Source organism: Tamandua tetradactyla, chromosome 12, assembly GCF_023851605.1.
Source record: "Tamandua tetradactyla isolate mTamTet1 chromosome 12, mTamTet1.pri, whole genome shotgun sequence".
Taxonomy (NCBI): Eukaryota; Metazoa; Chordata; class Mammalia; order Pilosa; family Myrmecophagidae; genus Tamandua; species Tamandua tetradactyla.
The window spans coordinates 11,037,904-11,056,610 of NC_135338.1; the positions used below are offsets into that span (position 1 = coordinate 11,037,904).

The window sequence follows — 18,707 nt, forward strand, 5'->3', positions numbered from 1 at the left end:
AAGGCTTCCTAAGGTCACATAACACAGATAATCTGGTTACAAACACTAGCCTAACCTTGAAGGGAGAAGAGGAAAATATCACAATGGACATGTTGCAGAAAGAGGGTTTGTGGAAGATGAATGTTTCCAGGCAGCCTGTTTAAATGCTTAGTAAATACAAATCACAAGCAGAGAGATGTCTCAGGCCTTTTCTCTTTTCTTTCTTTAAAACAACTAATTTGAAGTTAGCTAGGCTCCAAGTTGCTCAAGACAGCCCGGTATTGGGTCTAAAGAATAAAATTCACGGAAAAGATGCAAAGCCACGAAAATACATTTAAAAAAAAAATTCAGGTATAATACACAAAAGCAAACAAGTTTATCTTAAAAAATATTAAGTATCACATCCATAGACTATTCCTAATTATAATTACTTCTTAAAGCAACATTTGTCTTTGTTTACAAATACAGCAGCAGGTGATAAAACCTAAACATCTCAAACAGATTGTTTACAGTTCTTAATACAAACAAATGTATATGTGTCAAATCACATTTTAGGCAGTTTAACTTAAAATGCATAGACAAATACATACATTAAATCTGTCATTAAAAAGCCGATGAAAGATCACAATTTCAAGAAAAAATACAAAAAATATAGAACACGCATAAAGTCAAGTTTACTTAATGGCAACAAGTCAATATCTGCTAATCAATGACAGGGAGAGAAAGTGCCTACATACGGAGAAAAGAGAGAGGAAAAACACATTACTTGACACATGTGAATCGTTGCACTAACACACTTCCGAAAAAAATCAATTTCTTACTTAAAAAAAATATAAACACTTTGCCTTTAAAAAATGTCCAAAGACTGGTATATAATTTCTACCAGCAAAACTATGTTCACCTGTGTAAACCAATGGGGGTATTAATTCTGTAACGTCACCCCTAGACAGTGAGCTTCTCAAGGACAGGGATTATCTTTCATCTTTGTATCTCAGGCATTTGGCAAAGTACTTGGACCAAGGACATTGTTAAATGTTTATTGAATGAATACAGTTCTCTAATGTCTTCTAAATCCAGAAGCTTGATGGCATTTCTTTAATACTGATTATTTTACCGGCAATTTTTGTTCTACTTGGCAGAATTCTACAAACAGAAAGAACATTGTCTTCAATATTAAATATTGCTCTAAGATTATAGTCTTCCCTGAAAACCACCTTCTATGCATAGTACAGTCTATCAGTGTGATTTCTCTGAATTTAGGTTTATGCTTTTCAAAAAACACTCGAAGGTCTGTGCTTAAGTTTAATTTCCAGGGTTTATAACTCTGGCATTTTATAAATGTTGGCACTAATCATTTAGAAGAGTAGGCAATTGATGTGCAAATTAGGCACAATATTTTAAACTTTTGAATAGAGCTATAGTCACTTACACAAATAGTTTCAAAAGTTGTACACTTGAGTATAGTAGGTGGCACTATAATAGGTGACACTAGAGTAGGTGACACTAATTATTTGTGAGTTAAAATATCATAGGCATAACTGACCTATTTCTTGAAAAATATTCCATTATTCCACTGTGGTGGTGTGATTTGCCTAGGCCAAAAATTCACCCCTTTTCTTCTCTGCCGTATTATTATTCAATACACTTTAAAGACAATAAAGAGTAAGATGGACAAAGATCCTTGGGTACTTAAAAAAATGTACAGGCTATTCTTGAATGATCAATGCATTACACTTTACACAAAATAGGGCTGTGGGGTCAGAGCTATAAACAGCCTTTTCATAAGCAGAAGATGTAAGGCTGAGTCCTGCAGAGAAGACAAACCAAGGCATTTTAAGCACTCCTTTAAGGAGCATTTGATTCTTGAGAGCTGAGTGTATGAATGGAGACCTAATGTGCATAAAATGTACCCTGCAAAATTTCTATTTTAAAAAGCTTTATTTTTTCAGTCATTTTTAAGTTTAACCTCAGCACTGCTTATGTATTTTATTTTGAAATCTAAGATTCTAACCCCAGAAACACTATTCCTTAATACTTCAACTATCTCCATCAAATACATATTCCATACTTTGGGTTCCCTTAAGAGCAAACATACTTTCTAACAAGCATTCTCTTCAACAAACAAATCTTAGCCAACTATGACTTGTTTGAAAGTAACATTATTTCCTTGTTAAAAAAAAAATCCTAGATGCTTTGCCCTTTCTTTTATTGAAAACTCTTCTACTTTTCTTAACTTTACCCTGAACCTAAAAATAGTTATTGGTCCAGAGTGGCCACAAGAATACAGAACTTCCCCAATGTGAGAAATTGTGCTCTGCAGAAATAGAAAATATAAAAGCAAATTTTATTATCCCTTTGATTTCACTCTTACATAAAAAAAAAGTATACCAAATACCAGCTTCAAAGTCCTTAAAAACAAAGGGCTACAACGGCAGTGGTCAAGGGCAGTATGGGCTACTAAGAAGATACTATACTTATGGGAAGCAATAATCTCTATAATCTTGTGTTTAATTTCTCACAAATTCTTTAACAAAAGATTTCCTCCCACAACCAGGACAACGGACTCCATAACTATAGCCAACATATCTCAATGTAAATCAACCAAAACCGTAAGAAGAGGAGCTTTTGGTACCATCTTCCTTTACCTGTGATCCTAGCCTTCTAAATAACTGACATTACGGTACTGACTGATCATTTAAGCTATGACACCTCCTATGGCTACCTGCCTTGAAATGAGAGACTGCTTAGACAATAGAATCCAAGAATGTTGTGACAGCTGCTATTTGCCCTTGAAGTAAAGAAGAACAGACCACGTATGTCACTACATAAGAGCTGTCTAAAGACATCCTCCATCTGAATATATCTAAACAAGTTAGTTTCACCTTTTATCAATTCTAAAAGCTTGAAACCTAACATCTACTTAAAACAAGGAAGGCCAGAAAGGCCTAAACACGAATGTCCTTTTCAAGGGTGATCATCTTGCTTTCTTAAAAGGAGGTAGCTACTAAACCATTAAATTGGCAGCATTTGGTATTCTTGACATTTTAATTATAGGAGAAATAAACTACTAAATATTTTATTTCTAAGCAAAAACAGCACAATCCAGCATAAATCTCTCTTAATACTGGTCCAAGAAATCCACAATACATTTTAGAAATCCAATGGATACATTCAAAATTTCAAAATATTATTTGATAAATAACAAGGTCAGTTCCACATCATTCACTTATTCTAAATCTAAGAACCTTATTTATTTATTTTTTTTGCCAAAAAGCTACGTAGGGTGTTTGGCAGTTACAAACAGTACTTAATATTTAAGCAATATAGTCACACTGCTTTAAACTCAATTATAAAGGCCTATTTATTGTTTTCATGTGTTAGAAGATAACTTTTTTCAAGGATGACACTCAATTTAACTATTTACTATCAACAAATACAGAATTGAACTTGAGAGCCATAGCTTTACAGATCCAGGAAACTTATGCAGGAAACAAATGACATATCATAACCAGACTCTGAAAGACACGTATTTTGATTTGCACTTGTACAAAGAGAAAAGTCATATCTGTATGACTTAAGGTTCTCTAAATGTAACTGTAATATGTTTACAACAGACCCCTAGAGTGTGCCAGTTTTCCCTTCAGGGAGAAATCAAGACATGTGCTCCTTCTAAAGAACCGAAGGAGAGTGGGGCTACAGGGAATTGCCTGGGCAGCATAGCTACCTCAGGTTTTGCGGGAATGCAAATTAATTGCTGCTATGAAACAATTGTCAGGGTTTCCTCTAGCTTGAAGTTCAAAACAAAGAGGAGAATTATTTCCTTCCTTGAGCTCTTCCAAAAGTAATATGGATCTCCCCTAATCCATTCTAAAGCAATAAAGAGATCATCAATGCTGTTAGAACATAATTTACATACATGTTGGCCTGGATTAAAAAGAAATGTTTTTAAAAATGGCAGGTTTTAAGAATTTAATGACCCATCGGGCTAAAAACAAAACACAAAAATTTTTAGTGCAACTCAAAATAACGAAAAAGTTTTACTAATCAAAGCTCAAGGTTAAGAATGAATATTGGCAGGTTAATGAACTCAAAATGTAGTAATAATTACTGACAATTTAAAAATGTATATCCAAAATATAACCTCAAAGGGACCAGACTTATTTATAGTATAGATAGAGCAGCTCAAAATGTTTAGAGGCATCACTTGTTTAAATTATGGCAATATGATTGTTTTCAAAATGTGTTTATTTAGGGAAAAAGTGATTATAGAAAAATACTTGAAATAATTTCCCAATGAAGTAGGAGATTCTAACAGTAATCCACATCATCTCAGATTTTTAAGTGTGTAGTTTCATAATTTAAACAAATTCAAAATTTGTTCTAAACAAATTCTATTAAAGAACTATTCAATATACCTAATCACTTTAACTTTCCATGAAGACCAAATAAAAATTACATTTGAATGATTTACGTTTTGTCTGATTGTTCCAAATGTATATCCAAGTACAAGAGGCAGATATCTTCTCTGAGAGGTGCAAGAGTTGTTCTTTCATGAATGCCCTCTAAGAATAGTGAAATCAGCAATTTTTATATATGCATTCATGTGCATATATATGTACTTCAAAAAGCAAAGCGTCATCTCTTCATCCATTAACTTAATGGTAAGACTGCAACAGAAAAAAGAAAAGGTCAACTTCTACATTTTGCAAATGGAGTTTATGAACTCCTTTCTGTGGCTTAAAATAAATTTATTGCTTAATAAATCTAAAGAACAAGTCACCTCATTTAGTTATCTTGGCATACACTTGGCAAAAAAACTAAAAAAATATATATATTGCAAGAAGTTGCACTAATGAAAGTAAGTTTTAAAGTAAGTTTTAGGGTTACTTCATTGAGATTTTCTTTTATACCTGCTGTGGATGTTTCATTAATCTAGAAGGTGATCTGAATAGTTCTTTTGTATGTCCCTAAGGGGATCCTTGACTACTTTTGGATACTTGCTTGGTTTACCTCAGGAGGTAGGTGGGTGCCTTTCTACTTTGTCACATGCACTTAACAGGCTCCTCAACTAAGATGAAAATCGTACTCTACCTTGGCTGACAGTAAAGCATACAGCATTACATTTAACTGATAACAGTGAACAGGGGTATAACCTTGAGTTCAATACTACTAAGGATATAATGAAACCTTTGCTAAGAAATACTATAGAGAGTTGCCCCAAAAATGGGCAAAGTTAAATACTCACTATCCTGGATTCTTTAAAAATCTACTTTCATATCAAGCCAGCCAGGCAGAGATTGATCTTCAGAAAAATGTTCTATTTTTAGTACCAGGAATACTTGTATTTTCATTCCTTTAAATGCTCTACCTGAATTTTTAAAATTTACTCTTATTTTTTATACAAACACTCCTTTTAGGAAGTTTTAAAAACGTTCTAATCTTCTATTCAAAACTGGAGAGAAACAATCTTTCAACTGTGCTTATCTGACTACTGGTACACATTAAATAACAAATTAAACACTCACATGGGGGCCACCAGGCATTGGTGGAGCACCAGAAGGTCCTGAAGGCACTTGAAAAGGATTACTGGGTGTGGGATAGAGTCCTGGTGTGGGATATGAACCTGTAGGGGCAGGATATGGTGCTGGTGGTCCCCAAGCTCCTGGTGGGACAGTGCCCCATGGTACAGGTGGTGCTCCCCCTGGTGCTTGGGGAGGAGGAGGAACGGGATATGGCCCTGGAGACGGGTATGGCATATTAGGGGTAGGATATTGCCCTCCCATTCCTGGTGCCCATGGTCCAGAAGACATGGATCCCCATGGACCTAACGGACCAGCTGCAGCTGGATCTGTGGGGGCACCATACGGTCTAGGAAGCTCTGGAAAGGGCATATTTGGTGTAGGATACGGCCCAGTGGGGCCGGGGCCTGGCACAGTTGGGGCTGGATAAGGACCACCAGGTGGGGGACATGATGGTCCAGAAGGAGGAAAAGGTGCTGGAGGCGGTCCGGTGGGAGGCACAGAGGGATACATTCCTGTTGGTGCAGGTCCAAAAGGCACAGAAGGTGTTGCACTTGGTGGTAGTCCAGATGGCACAGAAGGTGGCGCACTTGGATTATTCCAAGGGTTGGAACCTGGCCAGCCTTGAGGAGGCTGACCAGGTTTTGTATTGCTAACAGCAGAGGTTTTGGCAGGGGAGTGTTCAGGTAGTGCATCAGCCAACTAGAATACAAAAGAGAAATGTCTTACCTATCTCACCCAGGTACAAGTCAAGTCAAACAAGATTAGACATGCCAAACCGATACAGAATATAAGATATAGGGTCAGTTATTATAAATTTTTATAACATCTTCAAAAACTAAACTGTTCAGTTTAAAAGCAATTCATTTAATACAAAACTCTGAAGAGTTAACCCAAATCTGAACTTTACAATGCAAATTCCTCAGAAAGGCTTAAGTTTTTGAAATATAATTAATCAACATACTATGTTTCATTTCTACACTGTTTTGACATAGGTATAGTGATTAAGAGGATAAAATTTTGAGTCAAGATCTAGATTGGAATTCTCGTTATACCTCAAATACTTCACCATCCCCTCTAAGCTTCAGTTCCCTCATTAAAAAAAATTTCAGGGTTAACTTGGGGCTTAAATTAGAAAATTCATGTAAAGTATTTAGCACAGTGCCTGGTATATAATACCAATTCAATAAATATCAGCTATTATTAATACCATTAGAGTGAAAGAGAATAGAAGTAATCACTTTTGTAATTTTTAAAATAATTTAACAATTCTTAAAGAAATAAATACTATTTGATGCATTTTGGAGCATGTTATAGCTAGTAAAGTAAGTCAAATCACCTATCAAATTCAGATGCCAAAGAAATGCAAGAATCACAAAAAGCACAGACTGTCATTTTTCTTGAGGGTCATAAAACTTATCAAGAATAAATCCATCAACTTACCGAAAATTCATCAGACATTTTCCTAAAAAAAGAAAGAAGGAATATTTCACACCCAATGAATAGTTTTTCTTATATATTCTTTAAGGAACTTTCCATGCATACATTATTGACTTTTACTTAAATGGAATCTAATAATTTGTTAACATATTTCAACAGAAATAAGAAAATAACCTGTTTTTCTTTAAATAGGAAGATTCTCCATAACAGTTATATTACTCTATCAACTTCATCCCTTTTACTGGCTGCACATGGTACAAAAATGATTCATAATTTATGATCCATATTTTATGGATCCATAGTTTATGATCTCATTTTGATGGTAGTTTAGGTTGTCAGCATTTTGGGCTGTTTTAAACAAGGATACAGCGAACATTTCTGAACACGTTTTACTCACTTCTAAGAGTCTATCACCAGAAAAAAAGCACAAGTAGCAGAATTTACAGAGTGAACAGATTAGGTTATTTAAATCCATCTACTTAAAACAGATTGACCAATCCCCAAAAAAGTTCATGCCAATTTACACTCTTACCTTTTCCTCTAACTCTTCTTTCATCCTTCAGTATTATTAAAATTATGAATCTTTTCAAATAGGGTAGATTAAAAATTAGCATCTTGTTTTAACTTGCATTTCTTTACTTATGTGGATAGTAGGGCACCTTTCAATATTTAATATCCCATTTATATTTCTTCTTCTGTGAATTTGTTCATGTTCTTTGACCACTTCTACAAAAATTTTAAAATTAAAGTATAATTGACATTTAGTAAAATGCACATATCTTAGCTTTTGCAATGACTGTGTGATTGTGAAAACCTTGTGTCTGATGTTCCTTTTATCTATGGTATGGACAGATGAGTAAAAAATATGGATAAAATAAATAAATAATGGGGGAACAAATGTTAAAATAAATTGAGTAGATTGAACCAGTGATCAATGAAAGGGAGTGGCAAGGGGTATAGAAAAAAATAGGGGGACAAAGGTTAAAATATATTAGGTAGATGGAAATATGAGCGGTAGAGACGGAGGAGTAAGGGGCATGGTATGTATGAGTTTTTCTTTTTATTTCTTTTTCTAGAGCGATGTAAATGTTCTGAGAAATGATCATGGTGATGAACATACAACTATGTGATGATATTGGGAGCCACTGATTGTACAAGTTTGGAATGTTTGTATGTTAATGTTTGTGTTTGTATGTTGTTTTGTCAATAAAAATATTAAAAAAAGAAAAAAGCACATATCTTAAAAAAAAAAATCTTCACACCACATAGTCCATTCAAAAAGCAATCAATCAGTGGCTCACTATCATCACATAGTTGTATATTCATCACCATGGTCACTTTTAGAACATTTGCATCACTGCAGAAAAAGAAATAAAAAGAAAAAACTCATACATTCCAGATCCTTAACTCTCCCTCTCATTGACCACTAATATTGCATTTTTTAAACCCCTTATCTAGGTCTATTATTTATTTACTTCTGTCCTTACTTTTTTCTCATCTGTCCAAACCATGGATAGAAGAAGCATCAGTCACAACGCCTTCACAATCCCGTGATCACACTGTAAACACTACATAGTATATAATAGTCTTCAAAAATCAAGGCTAATGGAACACAATTCAGCAGTTTCAGGTATTTCCCTCTAGCCACTCCAATACATCAAAAACTAAAAAGGGATATCTATATAATGCATGAGAAAACCTCCAGGATAACCACTTGACTCTGTCTGAAATTGCTCAGCTACTGAAACTTTTGTTTCATTTCTCTCTTCCCCCTTTTGGTCACGAAGGCTTTCTCAATCCCATGATGCCAAGTCTCAGGTTAACCCTCGGGAATTATGCCCCACGTGTGTGTGTGTGTGTGTGTGTGTGACACCAAACTGTGAGTTCACCTGCTGAGTTGGCTTACAGAGAGAGACCGCATCTGAGCAACCAGAGGTTCTCTGGGGTAACTCTTAGGTATAATTATAAGAAGGCTCGGCTTCTCCTTTGCAGAAGATTGAGGGCTCAGCCCATTGATCTGGTTGTCCCCACTGCTTGCGAGAAATTAGGAATTCCCCAGATGGGGAAGTTTAATATTTCTTCCTTTCTCCCCAGTCCCCTAAGGGGACTTAGCAAATACTCTTTTATTCTTTGCCCAAATTGCTCTGGGATTTATTAGGGCATCACATAACCTATAGAAACCAACAAGATTTCATTCCCTATTCAAGATTTCATGCAATTATGGTGCTAGAATAAAATAATCATACAAGTTAAATTAGATAATGCAGTACCAAAAACATAAACTTTGCACCAAATAAACATCTATTCCTTTGGTCTACACAGAAGTTGAAGCTTTAAATATAGACCATATCATCCTTTACCCAAGTATTCCAATTTACCTTAGTCCTATCTAGATCAGCTTCATTTATATCTCTGGTCAAAATCTGATCACTTTCCCAATTTTTTTTTCTTTTATCAGTTTCTGTGTGGGGTAATGCTGACTTTCATAGCTTCAGAGCTCTAACTCCGAGTGTCAGATGTCACACAAATACCTGAAGTTCCAGGGAACAACTAGGTTATACACAAATACATCTCAGAATTTAGAAATAACAGAACTCATAGCTCGGCATCTCAGAATTCAGAATTATCAGTTACAACTCCTGAACAGATGTGACTGCTGTAAGAGCTTACAATTTAGGAACCTTTACAATAGGCCCCAACCTGATAACATGCTCTCAACTTCAATTCTCCGAGTCTGTATATTTTAGTTAGTCCATGAGTGAGGCAGGATATTTATCTTTTTGTTTCTGACATTTCAGTCAAAATACTGTCCTCAAGTTTCATTCACCTAGCTGCATGCCTCAGAATTTCATTCCTTCTTACAGCCACTCAGAGGTCCGGTGTATGTATACACACCACAGTTGCTCCTTCCATTTCTTAGTCATTGTACCTTTAGACCACCTCCATCCATTACAAGTTGTGAACACTTTCGCCATAAACACCACTGTGCAAATGTCCATTCATATCCCACTATCAATTACTCGAAGTATATACCTAGCAACTCGGTTGCAGGATCATATGGCAGCCCCTCACCTAGCCTGCTGTGGAACCACCACTCTGCCCTCCAGAGGGGCAAAATCCATGTATCTTAAATGTTCCGGTTAACAAAGTTTGACAGTTTTATCTGCCCCTGTAAAACACCCAAAACAAGATACAGACCATTTCCATCACTTCAGAGAATCTAACGAACTTTCCCAACACCCACAGTAATCCCTTTCTTAAGATTAGTTTTGCTTCCTTGTTCTTATAAATGGAGTAAGACAGTATATACTCTCTGTTTTGACCATTTTGCTATTTCGTAGTAACTCTTTTTTCTCACTTCTTGTCAGACAGTAAGGAAACTAGCCCAATCTCTGTATGAGACAGATATTTTCTCCCAATTTCCTTCTGTTTATCCTTTAAATGGTCTTTTCTAGGGCTACAAAAATTTTTAATTTCAATTATAACTTATCAATCCTAGAAACAGCCAAAATGTCCATCAAGAGATGAGTGGCTAAACAAACTGTGGTTATACATATGATGGAATATTATGCAGCTGCAAGACAGAATAAAGTTATGAAGAATGTAACAACACGGATGGACCTTAAGGACATTATGCTGAGATTAGCCAGAAACAAAAGGACAAATACTGTATGGTCTCACTGATATGAACTGACATTAGTGAATAAACTTGGAGAATTTCATTGGTAACAGAGACCAGCAGGAGATAGAAAAAGGGTAAGATACTGGGTAATTGGAGCTGAAGGAATACACGTTGTGCAATAGGACTGAATGTAAAAACTCAGAAATGGATAGCATAATACTATCCTATCCAATACTAACTGTAATACAATTATGTTAAAACACTAAATGAAGCTGAATGTGAGAATGATAGAGTGAGGAGGGTTAGGGGCACCAATGAAATCAGAAAGATAGATGATAAAGACTGAGATGGTATAATTTAGGAATGCCTAGAGTGTATAATGATAGTGACTAAATGTACAAATTTAAAAAATGTTTTTGCATGAGGAAGAACAAAGGAATGTCATTACTGCAGGGTGCTGAAGACAGACGGTAATTCATATTTTAAAATTTTGTGTGAGACTAAAGCAAAAAATGTTTATTTGGTACAAAACTTATATTTTGACTAGTGCATTTCCTAATTAACTTATGTAGACAGCTTAATTGACCCCCATAAGTACATGGAACCTTGAGTAGGGCATGAGATTTTGTTGGTCTGTCCAGAGTGATGTCCTGATAAATCCCAGAGTGATTTGAACAGTGAATAAAAAAGTATTTGCAAAGTCCCCCTCGGGCAATGGTGAGAAAGGGGAAAATTCAACTTCCCTAAGTTGAATTCTTGATATTCTCACAAGCAGTGCAGACAACCAAAGCTATAGGCTGAGCCCCCAATCTTGGGGTTTGTTCATATGAAGCTTAACCCCACAAAGGATAGGTCAAGCCTACTTAAAATTAGGCCTAAGAGTCACCCCCAAGAGAATCTCTTCTATTTTTTTTTTTTTTTGGTCGGATAGCCTTTTTTAAAATTATTAATTAAAAAAAATTAACAACAAACAAAACATTAAGATATCATTCCATTCTACATATATAATCAGTAATTCTTAATATCATCACATAGTTGCATCTTCATCATTTCTCAGAACATTTGCATCAATTTAGAAAAACAAATAAACAGACAACAGAAAAAGAAATAAAACGATAACAGAGGAAAAAAAGATTATACATACCATACCCTTTACCCCTCGCTTTCATTTATCACTAGCATTTCAAACTAAGTTTAACATTTGTTCCTCCTATTATTTATTTTTATTTCATATGTTCTACTCTTCTGTTGATATGGTAGATAAAAAGAGCATCAGACACAAGGTTTTCACAATCACAGAGTCACATTGTGAAAGCTATATCATTGTTCGATCATCATCAAGAAACATGGCTAACGGAACACAGCTCTACATTTTCAGGCAGTTCCTTCCAGACTCTTCACTACATCCTGAACAACAAGGTGGTATCTACTTAATGCGTAAGGATAACCTCCAGGATAACCTCTCGACTCTGTTTGGAATCTCTCAGCCATTGACACTTTGTCTCATTTCAGTCTTTTCCGTTTTGGTCCAGAAGGTTCTCTCAATTCCTTGATGCTGAGTCTCAGCTCATTCCAGGATCTCTGTCCCATATTGCCAGGAAGGTCCACACTCCTGGGAGTCATGTCCCACGCAGAGAGGGGTAGGGTGGTGAGACTGTTCGTTGTGTTGGCTGGAGAGAGGGGCCACATCTGAGCAACAAAAGAGGCTCTCTTGGGGGTGACTCTTAGGCCTAGATTTTAAGTAGACTTGACCTATCCTTTGTGGGGTTAAGTTTCATATGAACAAACCCCAAGACTGGGGGGGCTCAGCTCATAGCTTTGGTTGTCCACACTGCTTGTGAGAGCATCAAGAATTCAACTTGGGGAAGTTGAATTTCTCCCCGAAGAGAACCTCTTCTATTGCTCAGATGTGGCTTCTCTCTCTCCAGGCAACAAGCAAACTCACCATCCTCGCCCTGTGTACGTGGGACATGACTCCCAGGGGTGTGGACTTTCCTGGCAATGTGGGACAGAAATCCTAGAATGAGCTGAGACTCGGCATCAAGGGATTGAGAAAACCTTCTTGACCAAAAGGAGGAAGAGTGAAATTAGACAAAATAAAGTGTCAATGGCTGAGAGATTCCAAAACAAGTGGAGAGAGTATCCTGGAGGTTACTCTTACCCATTAAATAGATATCACCTTGTTAGTCAAGACGTAATGGAGAGGCTGGAGGGAACAGCCTGAAAATGTAGAGCTGTGCTCCAGAAGCCATGTTTCTTGAAGATGATTGTATAATGATATAGCTTTTGCTATGTGACTGTGTGATTGTGAAAACCTTGTGTCTGATGCTCCCTTTATCCACCTTAGTGACAGATAAGTAAAACATATGGAATAAAAATAAATAGGGGGAACAAATGTTAAAATCAATTTAGATTGAAACGTTAGTGATCAATTAAAGGGAGGGGTAAGGGGTATGGTATGTACGAAGTTTTTTCTGTTGTCTTTTTACTTCTTTTTCTGAATTGATGCAAATATTCTAAGAAATAGTCATGATGATGAATACGCAACTATGTGATGATATTGTGACTTACTGATTATATATGCAGAACGGAATGATCATATGTTGAGAATGTTTGTTTTTCTTTGTCGTATATTTTTTAAAAAATTAAAAATTAATAAAATAAATAAAACACAGCTCCCAGAACAAGGAGCCAGGGTCAATTTCAGGCTCCTACATGCTTTCTTCCTTTTGCTCTCCCACCTGCTTCCTCCCTGCTTTGTCCCTTCAATAAAACTGTTAATCTTTGGGGAAAAAAAATATACCTCATCAATCCTTACTACATGGCTTCTGGATTTTGTAATATATACAAAGGCTTTTCCTACTTCAAGATTAAACAAAAAGTTTACCTATGCTTCTTTTAGTATTGTTTTTTGCATTGAACTTTCTTGTTTAAAATCTTTTAATTTTTCCCCCAAACAATAGCTGCTGAATAATTTCTTTTCTCACCTGAAAGTTGCCTTTAACATATTCTACTGCTGCTACTGACAACTAATATATGTTGAACATTTATCACGGAATAATTACAATGCTAAGTGGTATATCATCTGATTACTACTCCCAAAACTGTATGATACAAATTACCTCCCGTATACTACTGGGGAAAAGGAAACTTAACAAGTTTGCTTGCTTAAGGTTCCAGACTAACAAGTAGAGAAGAGGTTTCAAACTCAGGCAGTCTTACTCCAGAGCCTCTAAGGCTAACAACCAGGTTACCGCCTCTGTCATTTTCCACAGGTATCACAGACTCTATTCTTTTCTCCTGATCTGCACCAGAGTATTCCATTTTAATCACAGCTTTATTATTTTAACAAATTGCAATGTCGGTAGTCCTATTACTGTTCATTTTGCAGATTTTGCTGCATATTCTCATTTGTTTTTCTAGATCATTTTATTTAAAAAAAATCTGTAGGTATTCTGATTAGATCTGCATTAAATTTATGGATTGTCTTTCTAGTTTCTAAAATTTTCATTTATACTACTCAGTAGTGTTTTCTTGCTCAAGTCCTACACACTTTTTGTGAGGAAAATTTTTAACTTTTCAACTTCTTTTGCAGTTTTAAATAGGCTCTTTTCTCAATTATATTTTCTAACCAGGTTGTTCATATTTGGGAAAGGTCTTTAAAATTTTAATATATTACTTTTGTAAGCAGCCACATTACTGAATTATTTTATTTCTGAAACTTTCACAGGCAATTCTCTGGGTTTTCCAGATAAAAAATTATACCTCTTTTCTAATCCTTTGTATCAATGAGGCAGGACTTCACCACCACAAAATGTTAAATAGTGATAGGGGAGTACAATGGTCCTGTTTCCAACTCTCTTGGGAATGCTCCTACTGTTTAAGTATGATTCTCATTTCTGAGGTTTTAACTGCATTAAGGATTTTTCTATTTATATCTATATTATTACATTTATTTATGCCTATTTTCCTAGTTAAAACAACAACAGAAAGACAGTTTCTTCACAAGACCTTTTAGTGTCTAATAAATTGTTCTCACAGTTTTCCTTCTCTGAAATATCAGTTGAGTTAAATATATGAATAGACTGCTTAATATTGAGTCACCCTTGCATTCCTAGCTTTATTTGTTAAGTATGACTTGGTTACCATGAAGAATGATTAAAAAAAACCCAATATGATACCTACTAAATCACAATTGTTAGGTTTTTAAATCCCTTTTTTTATTCAGAATATCAAAATGAACATCTTAAGTGTATAGTAAATACAATTCATTCACATGTTAGGGTTTGTTTGTTTTACACTATGACCCATCAAAGAACAGTAAATTTTTCAACCTAACACCTTTAAGCATGAAAAAAAAAACTTACTGTAAGATGACATACACTGGAAGTATTATCAATGCATGACAAGTTCAAAGCATACACAGAACTAACACGCTTTTTTCAAACAAGGTGAGCCTTTCTGAAATAGAAATTTTTGGTTTTAGTTCTGAAACAGCAACCCATTCAATTTCATAGTCTTGCTCAGATTTTCATAATTACCACTTTCCCTCTTATTTTTTGGAAAAGCATATACACACAATATATAGTTAACTAGTCACAGAACTACATAAAAATGTTATTCTACAAGTTAACAAAATTAAGCTAATTTACAACTCTGGCTTTAAAATTTTAAATTCAAAATCAAATCCTAGAAGCTATACAGAAATGTGAGAATCCTATGATTAGAACGCTGAAGCCCTGACCTAAGGAATTAGAAACAGGTCACATGCTGTTCCGGGACGAGTGTGAAGTGACCTGCTCTCCATGCCCAGAATGAACACTGTTCATGGTAACTGGAGGCATTCCTATCTGATCTCTAGGGAATATGTTCATTCTAAAAAAAGATAGAAAAAACCAGAGTTGGATATCATTGTTTTAATATGAGGAGTTTCAAAATGTAAAAATACCTAGATTTCAACCAAAATATATGAATTATACTACTTATTAAAATGAGGACAATGTAACATTGAATGCCATCAAAAAGTTATAATAATAAAAGGTTTTCACTTCTCTTTCCTTTGGAAAAACCTAAACGCAATGCTTGGAAAATTTTCCATCACTACTTACGAAAGGATCTATACATCATCCAAGAAAATGAGCAGCAATAGTAATTTTACAAGAACACATTTCTTTTGACATACACTAGAAAAGTAAAGCATAACATTTCTATGAACTTCTAAACCAGAAACCATCTCCTCATCTGTTACAATTATCCCCAACTACCTCACAGATAATTACAGTAACACTTGATTTATAAAGTGCTATACTCATATAAGATATTAAGAGAAACTAAAGGAAGCTGGATAGGATTTTCATGTTGATTTGTTTAGTATTGGGGGAGGGTGATGGCAATGTATTGTTTTGAAAATTACAAATTTTGAGGTAGAATATATGATACTTTTCAAACTAGTTCATTTATTAGCTATGTTCTGTTTCTGACTTTTGGAAACTCAAGAAATTGGGGTTTTGAGATGTTCTGCACATTCAAATTTACTTTAAAACGTGTAATTTCAAAAATTCAATCTTTCAGTAATCTTATGTTAGATATACGTAATACATATATTCAGATATGTATGGAGCTATATGGGCTAGTCATGGTGTTGGGCTCTAAAATTAGTATTACATGAAGCAAAGGCTTAATGCTACCATAAAACGCAGCTACATTACCTAAGCACAGGGTGCTATGGGACTACCTCCAAGAGGACCCTAAAGGAATCAAGAAAGGGGATGTCAGGAAGGACTCCTGAGGAGCGGTGCCTTCACAGTCTAGAAGAAAAATGAGGATAGATCTAGGGGCAAATTCTAAGGAAAAGAGGGCAATTTCTTTCAAAAGATGGGAGAGAGGCAAGAAGGCAGCTGTGGGGAAGTACAAACAGCTCAGATTGGTCGGAATATAGCAAAGGAGAGAAGGGATCTGAAACTCTTAGCAGACAGGAGACCTTAGATCAGGATGTGACTCCTCTTTGGTCACTTAAGAGTCAACTCATCTGAATGAATCTGCTTCTTCAACTCTGAAGAATATATTAATAATGTTGTGAGAGATTAAGCGTGACATGTCAAATATCTACTATGTACCTGGAAAAAATGGGTGGGCCACGAATACCAAATTCTCTTACCTTCATTTGTAAATGGGCAGATGAGCATTTGGTTAAAAAAATGAATACTGAAAGAATACCCGCCTAGGCTCAAAGTGCAGCTCTTCACTGGCTGGCTCTGAACCTTGGACAAATGAAACTGTCCAAACCCCACAGGTTAAAAAGAAAATACGAACAGTATCTACCTCACAGAGGAGCTGGAAGACTTATACAATAAGTAAATCTCTGACTCGTCTGGCACATAGCAAAAATTCAACAAATACTAGCTTTTATAATTACTATTACAGGGTTCTTATCTTTCAATCTCCAAACCTTTGAAAACAAAAGAAACTGTGCCAATTTTCGCACAAAACTTACTTGGAGGCAAAACCTGAACTGAGGCTATTTGTAGTTCCTATTAATTCCCACTTAAATGAGTGGATATTCACACCTCCACAAATAAAAGTTGGATGTTTGGGTGCTGCGACTCACGCGGGGGACGGGGGGTATTATCAGCTGTTTAAGCACCAGACTGTATTTCTAAAATCTAAAGGAAAAATCCAAAGATTTCTAAATTCCAAAACACACTGGCCCCAAGGGTTTCAGATAGAAAACTAGGGACAGCTATCATCCGTTTCTCCAGGAGAGATGTCAGAAACAGTCCCATCTATGCATCTCAATTCAAAAGTTTCTGGGGGCAAATTAGTTTTGAATAGGGGGATCCGAGACACCAGTATCAACGAAAATCTGTATTTTCCCTTCCTCCAAAACACTTCTGAACTATTTCTGAGGTAACAGTCCACCTGCAATAAGGCTCTGTTTTCAAAACAGGCCTGTACAACTACTAGGTGCACAAATGTGTATTTCTCTAATAGTAATGCTATAAAAAATAATTTCCAGTCAAGTGGGCCTGGACGGACGGGTCAACGTCAGAATCTTTATTAAAAGCACTATTGTTGGTTTCTAAAGTATAGAGAAAAAAGATTAAGCTATTTATGAACCGCAATACCTAATATATACCCCAAGATCCAAAAAAAAGAAAAGAAAGCATTACAGAACTCGGCACGTCTCGTATTTCCTGTCACGGGTATCCAAAATTGAACGCATTGTCCCCAACTCGTCTAGAGAATAATCAAAACGCTGTCACCCTGACAATCACCTCAAAAAAGCATCAGACTCCTCTAAGTATCTAATTCAGGGCTTCCTCCCTTTTTATCAGAAATTAATCAGCAGGGGCGGGGGGTCTGCGCCAAGGGGCGCGAGGCCTACAGTCCTCCGGGGCCGAAGAAACAAAGGGAATGCGGGACCAACCGGAGCGAACCGGCCTCCGAGCGGGTCGCGCCCGCCCCGGCGGGTGGGGGAGGGGAGTAGGCCCCGCCCCCACCCGGCCTGACGTCAAGCGCCGAGAAACCCGCCGGGCGTGACGTCACCGCCTTGGATGCCTCGGACGCCTTCTCCTTGGGTGGGCGATGGGGGGTGGTGGCGGCCAATCTGGGGCCCGCAAGGAGGTGACCGAGAGAAACGCTCACCTCCCAGGGAGGTGAGCACGGCCCAAGCACCGGAGGAGACTCGAGGCACCGCCGTTACTGAGCCCGCCCTCCAGCCCTTCAACGTAATCTTTCCGGGCCCGCTCCGCGACTCCCACCAGCGCCACAGCAGCCTCACCCGGCAAGATCCAATCCGTAGCAAGGTCTAGAAGCGGCGATGGGTACGAAGGAACTGAAGGCTGACGAACCAAACGCAACCTGACGGGCGGCGGCGGCAGAAGCGGCAGCAGCAGCGGCAGAGGCAGCGGCGGCAGAGGCAGCGACGGCGGCAGCAGCGACGGCAGCGCGCGGCTCCTCCTGGCGCCGGAACAGGAAGCGCCTAGCGTGCCTCCCCCGCGCGCTCCCGCCCCTCCCCTCGCGGCTGGTCCGGCGCGCTCCCTGCAGGCCCCGGGCAGCACTGCATCCGGTCCCGGCTGGGCGGTGCGGCTCTTCTTAGTCGGCGGGTGGAAAACTCCCATGTTTTCCAAAGTTCCTAGGACTAGGAA

General features: G+C 37.1%; 1 protein-coding gene across 2 annotated transcripts; it reads right to left on the minus strand.

The window, feature by feature from the left end:
* Positions 1 to 292: 292 nt before the first annotated feature.
* Positions 293 to 18,508, minus strand: MAPK1IP1L (mitogen-activated protein kinase 1 interacting protein 1 like). Of its 2 annotated transcripts, none has more exons than XM_077122575.1 (4): positions 18,341 to 18,508; positions 6,942 to 6,963; positions 5,505 to 6,200; positions 293 to 4,646 (listed from the first exon to the last, which is right to left on the minus strand). In XM_077122575.1, exons 2-4 carry the CDS (start codon positions 6,957 to 6,959, stop codon positions 4,635 to 4,637), a joined length of 726 nt encoding a protein of 241 aa, XP_076978690.1. In that variant the 5' UTR covers positions 6,960 to 6,963; positions 18,341 to 18,508; the 3' UTR covers positions 293 to 4,634. The 2 variants fall into 2 exon arrangements, with proteins under 2 accessions (XP_076978690.1, XP_076978692.1); XM_077122577.1 differs by lacking the exon at positions 18,341 to 18,508 and adding an exon at positions 14,928 to 18,022.
* Positions 18,509 to 18,707: the final 199 nt, after the last annotated feature.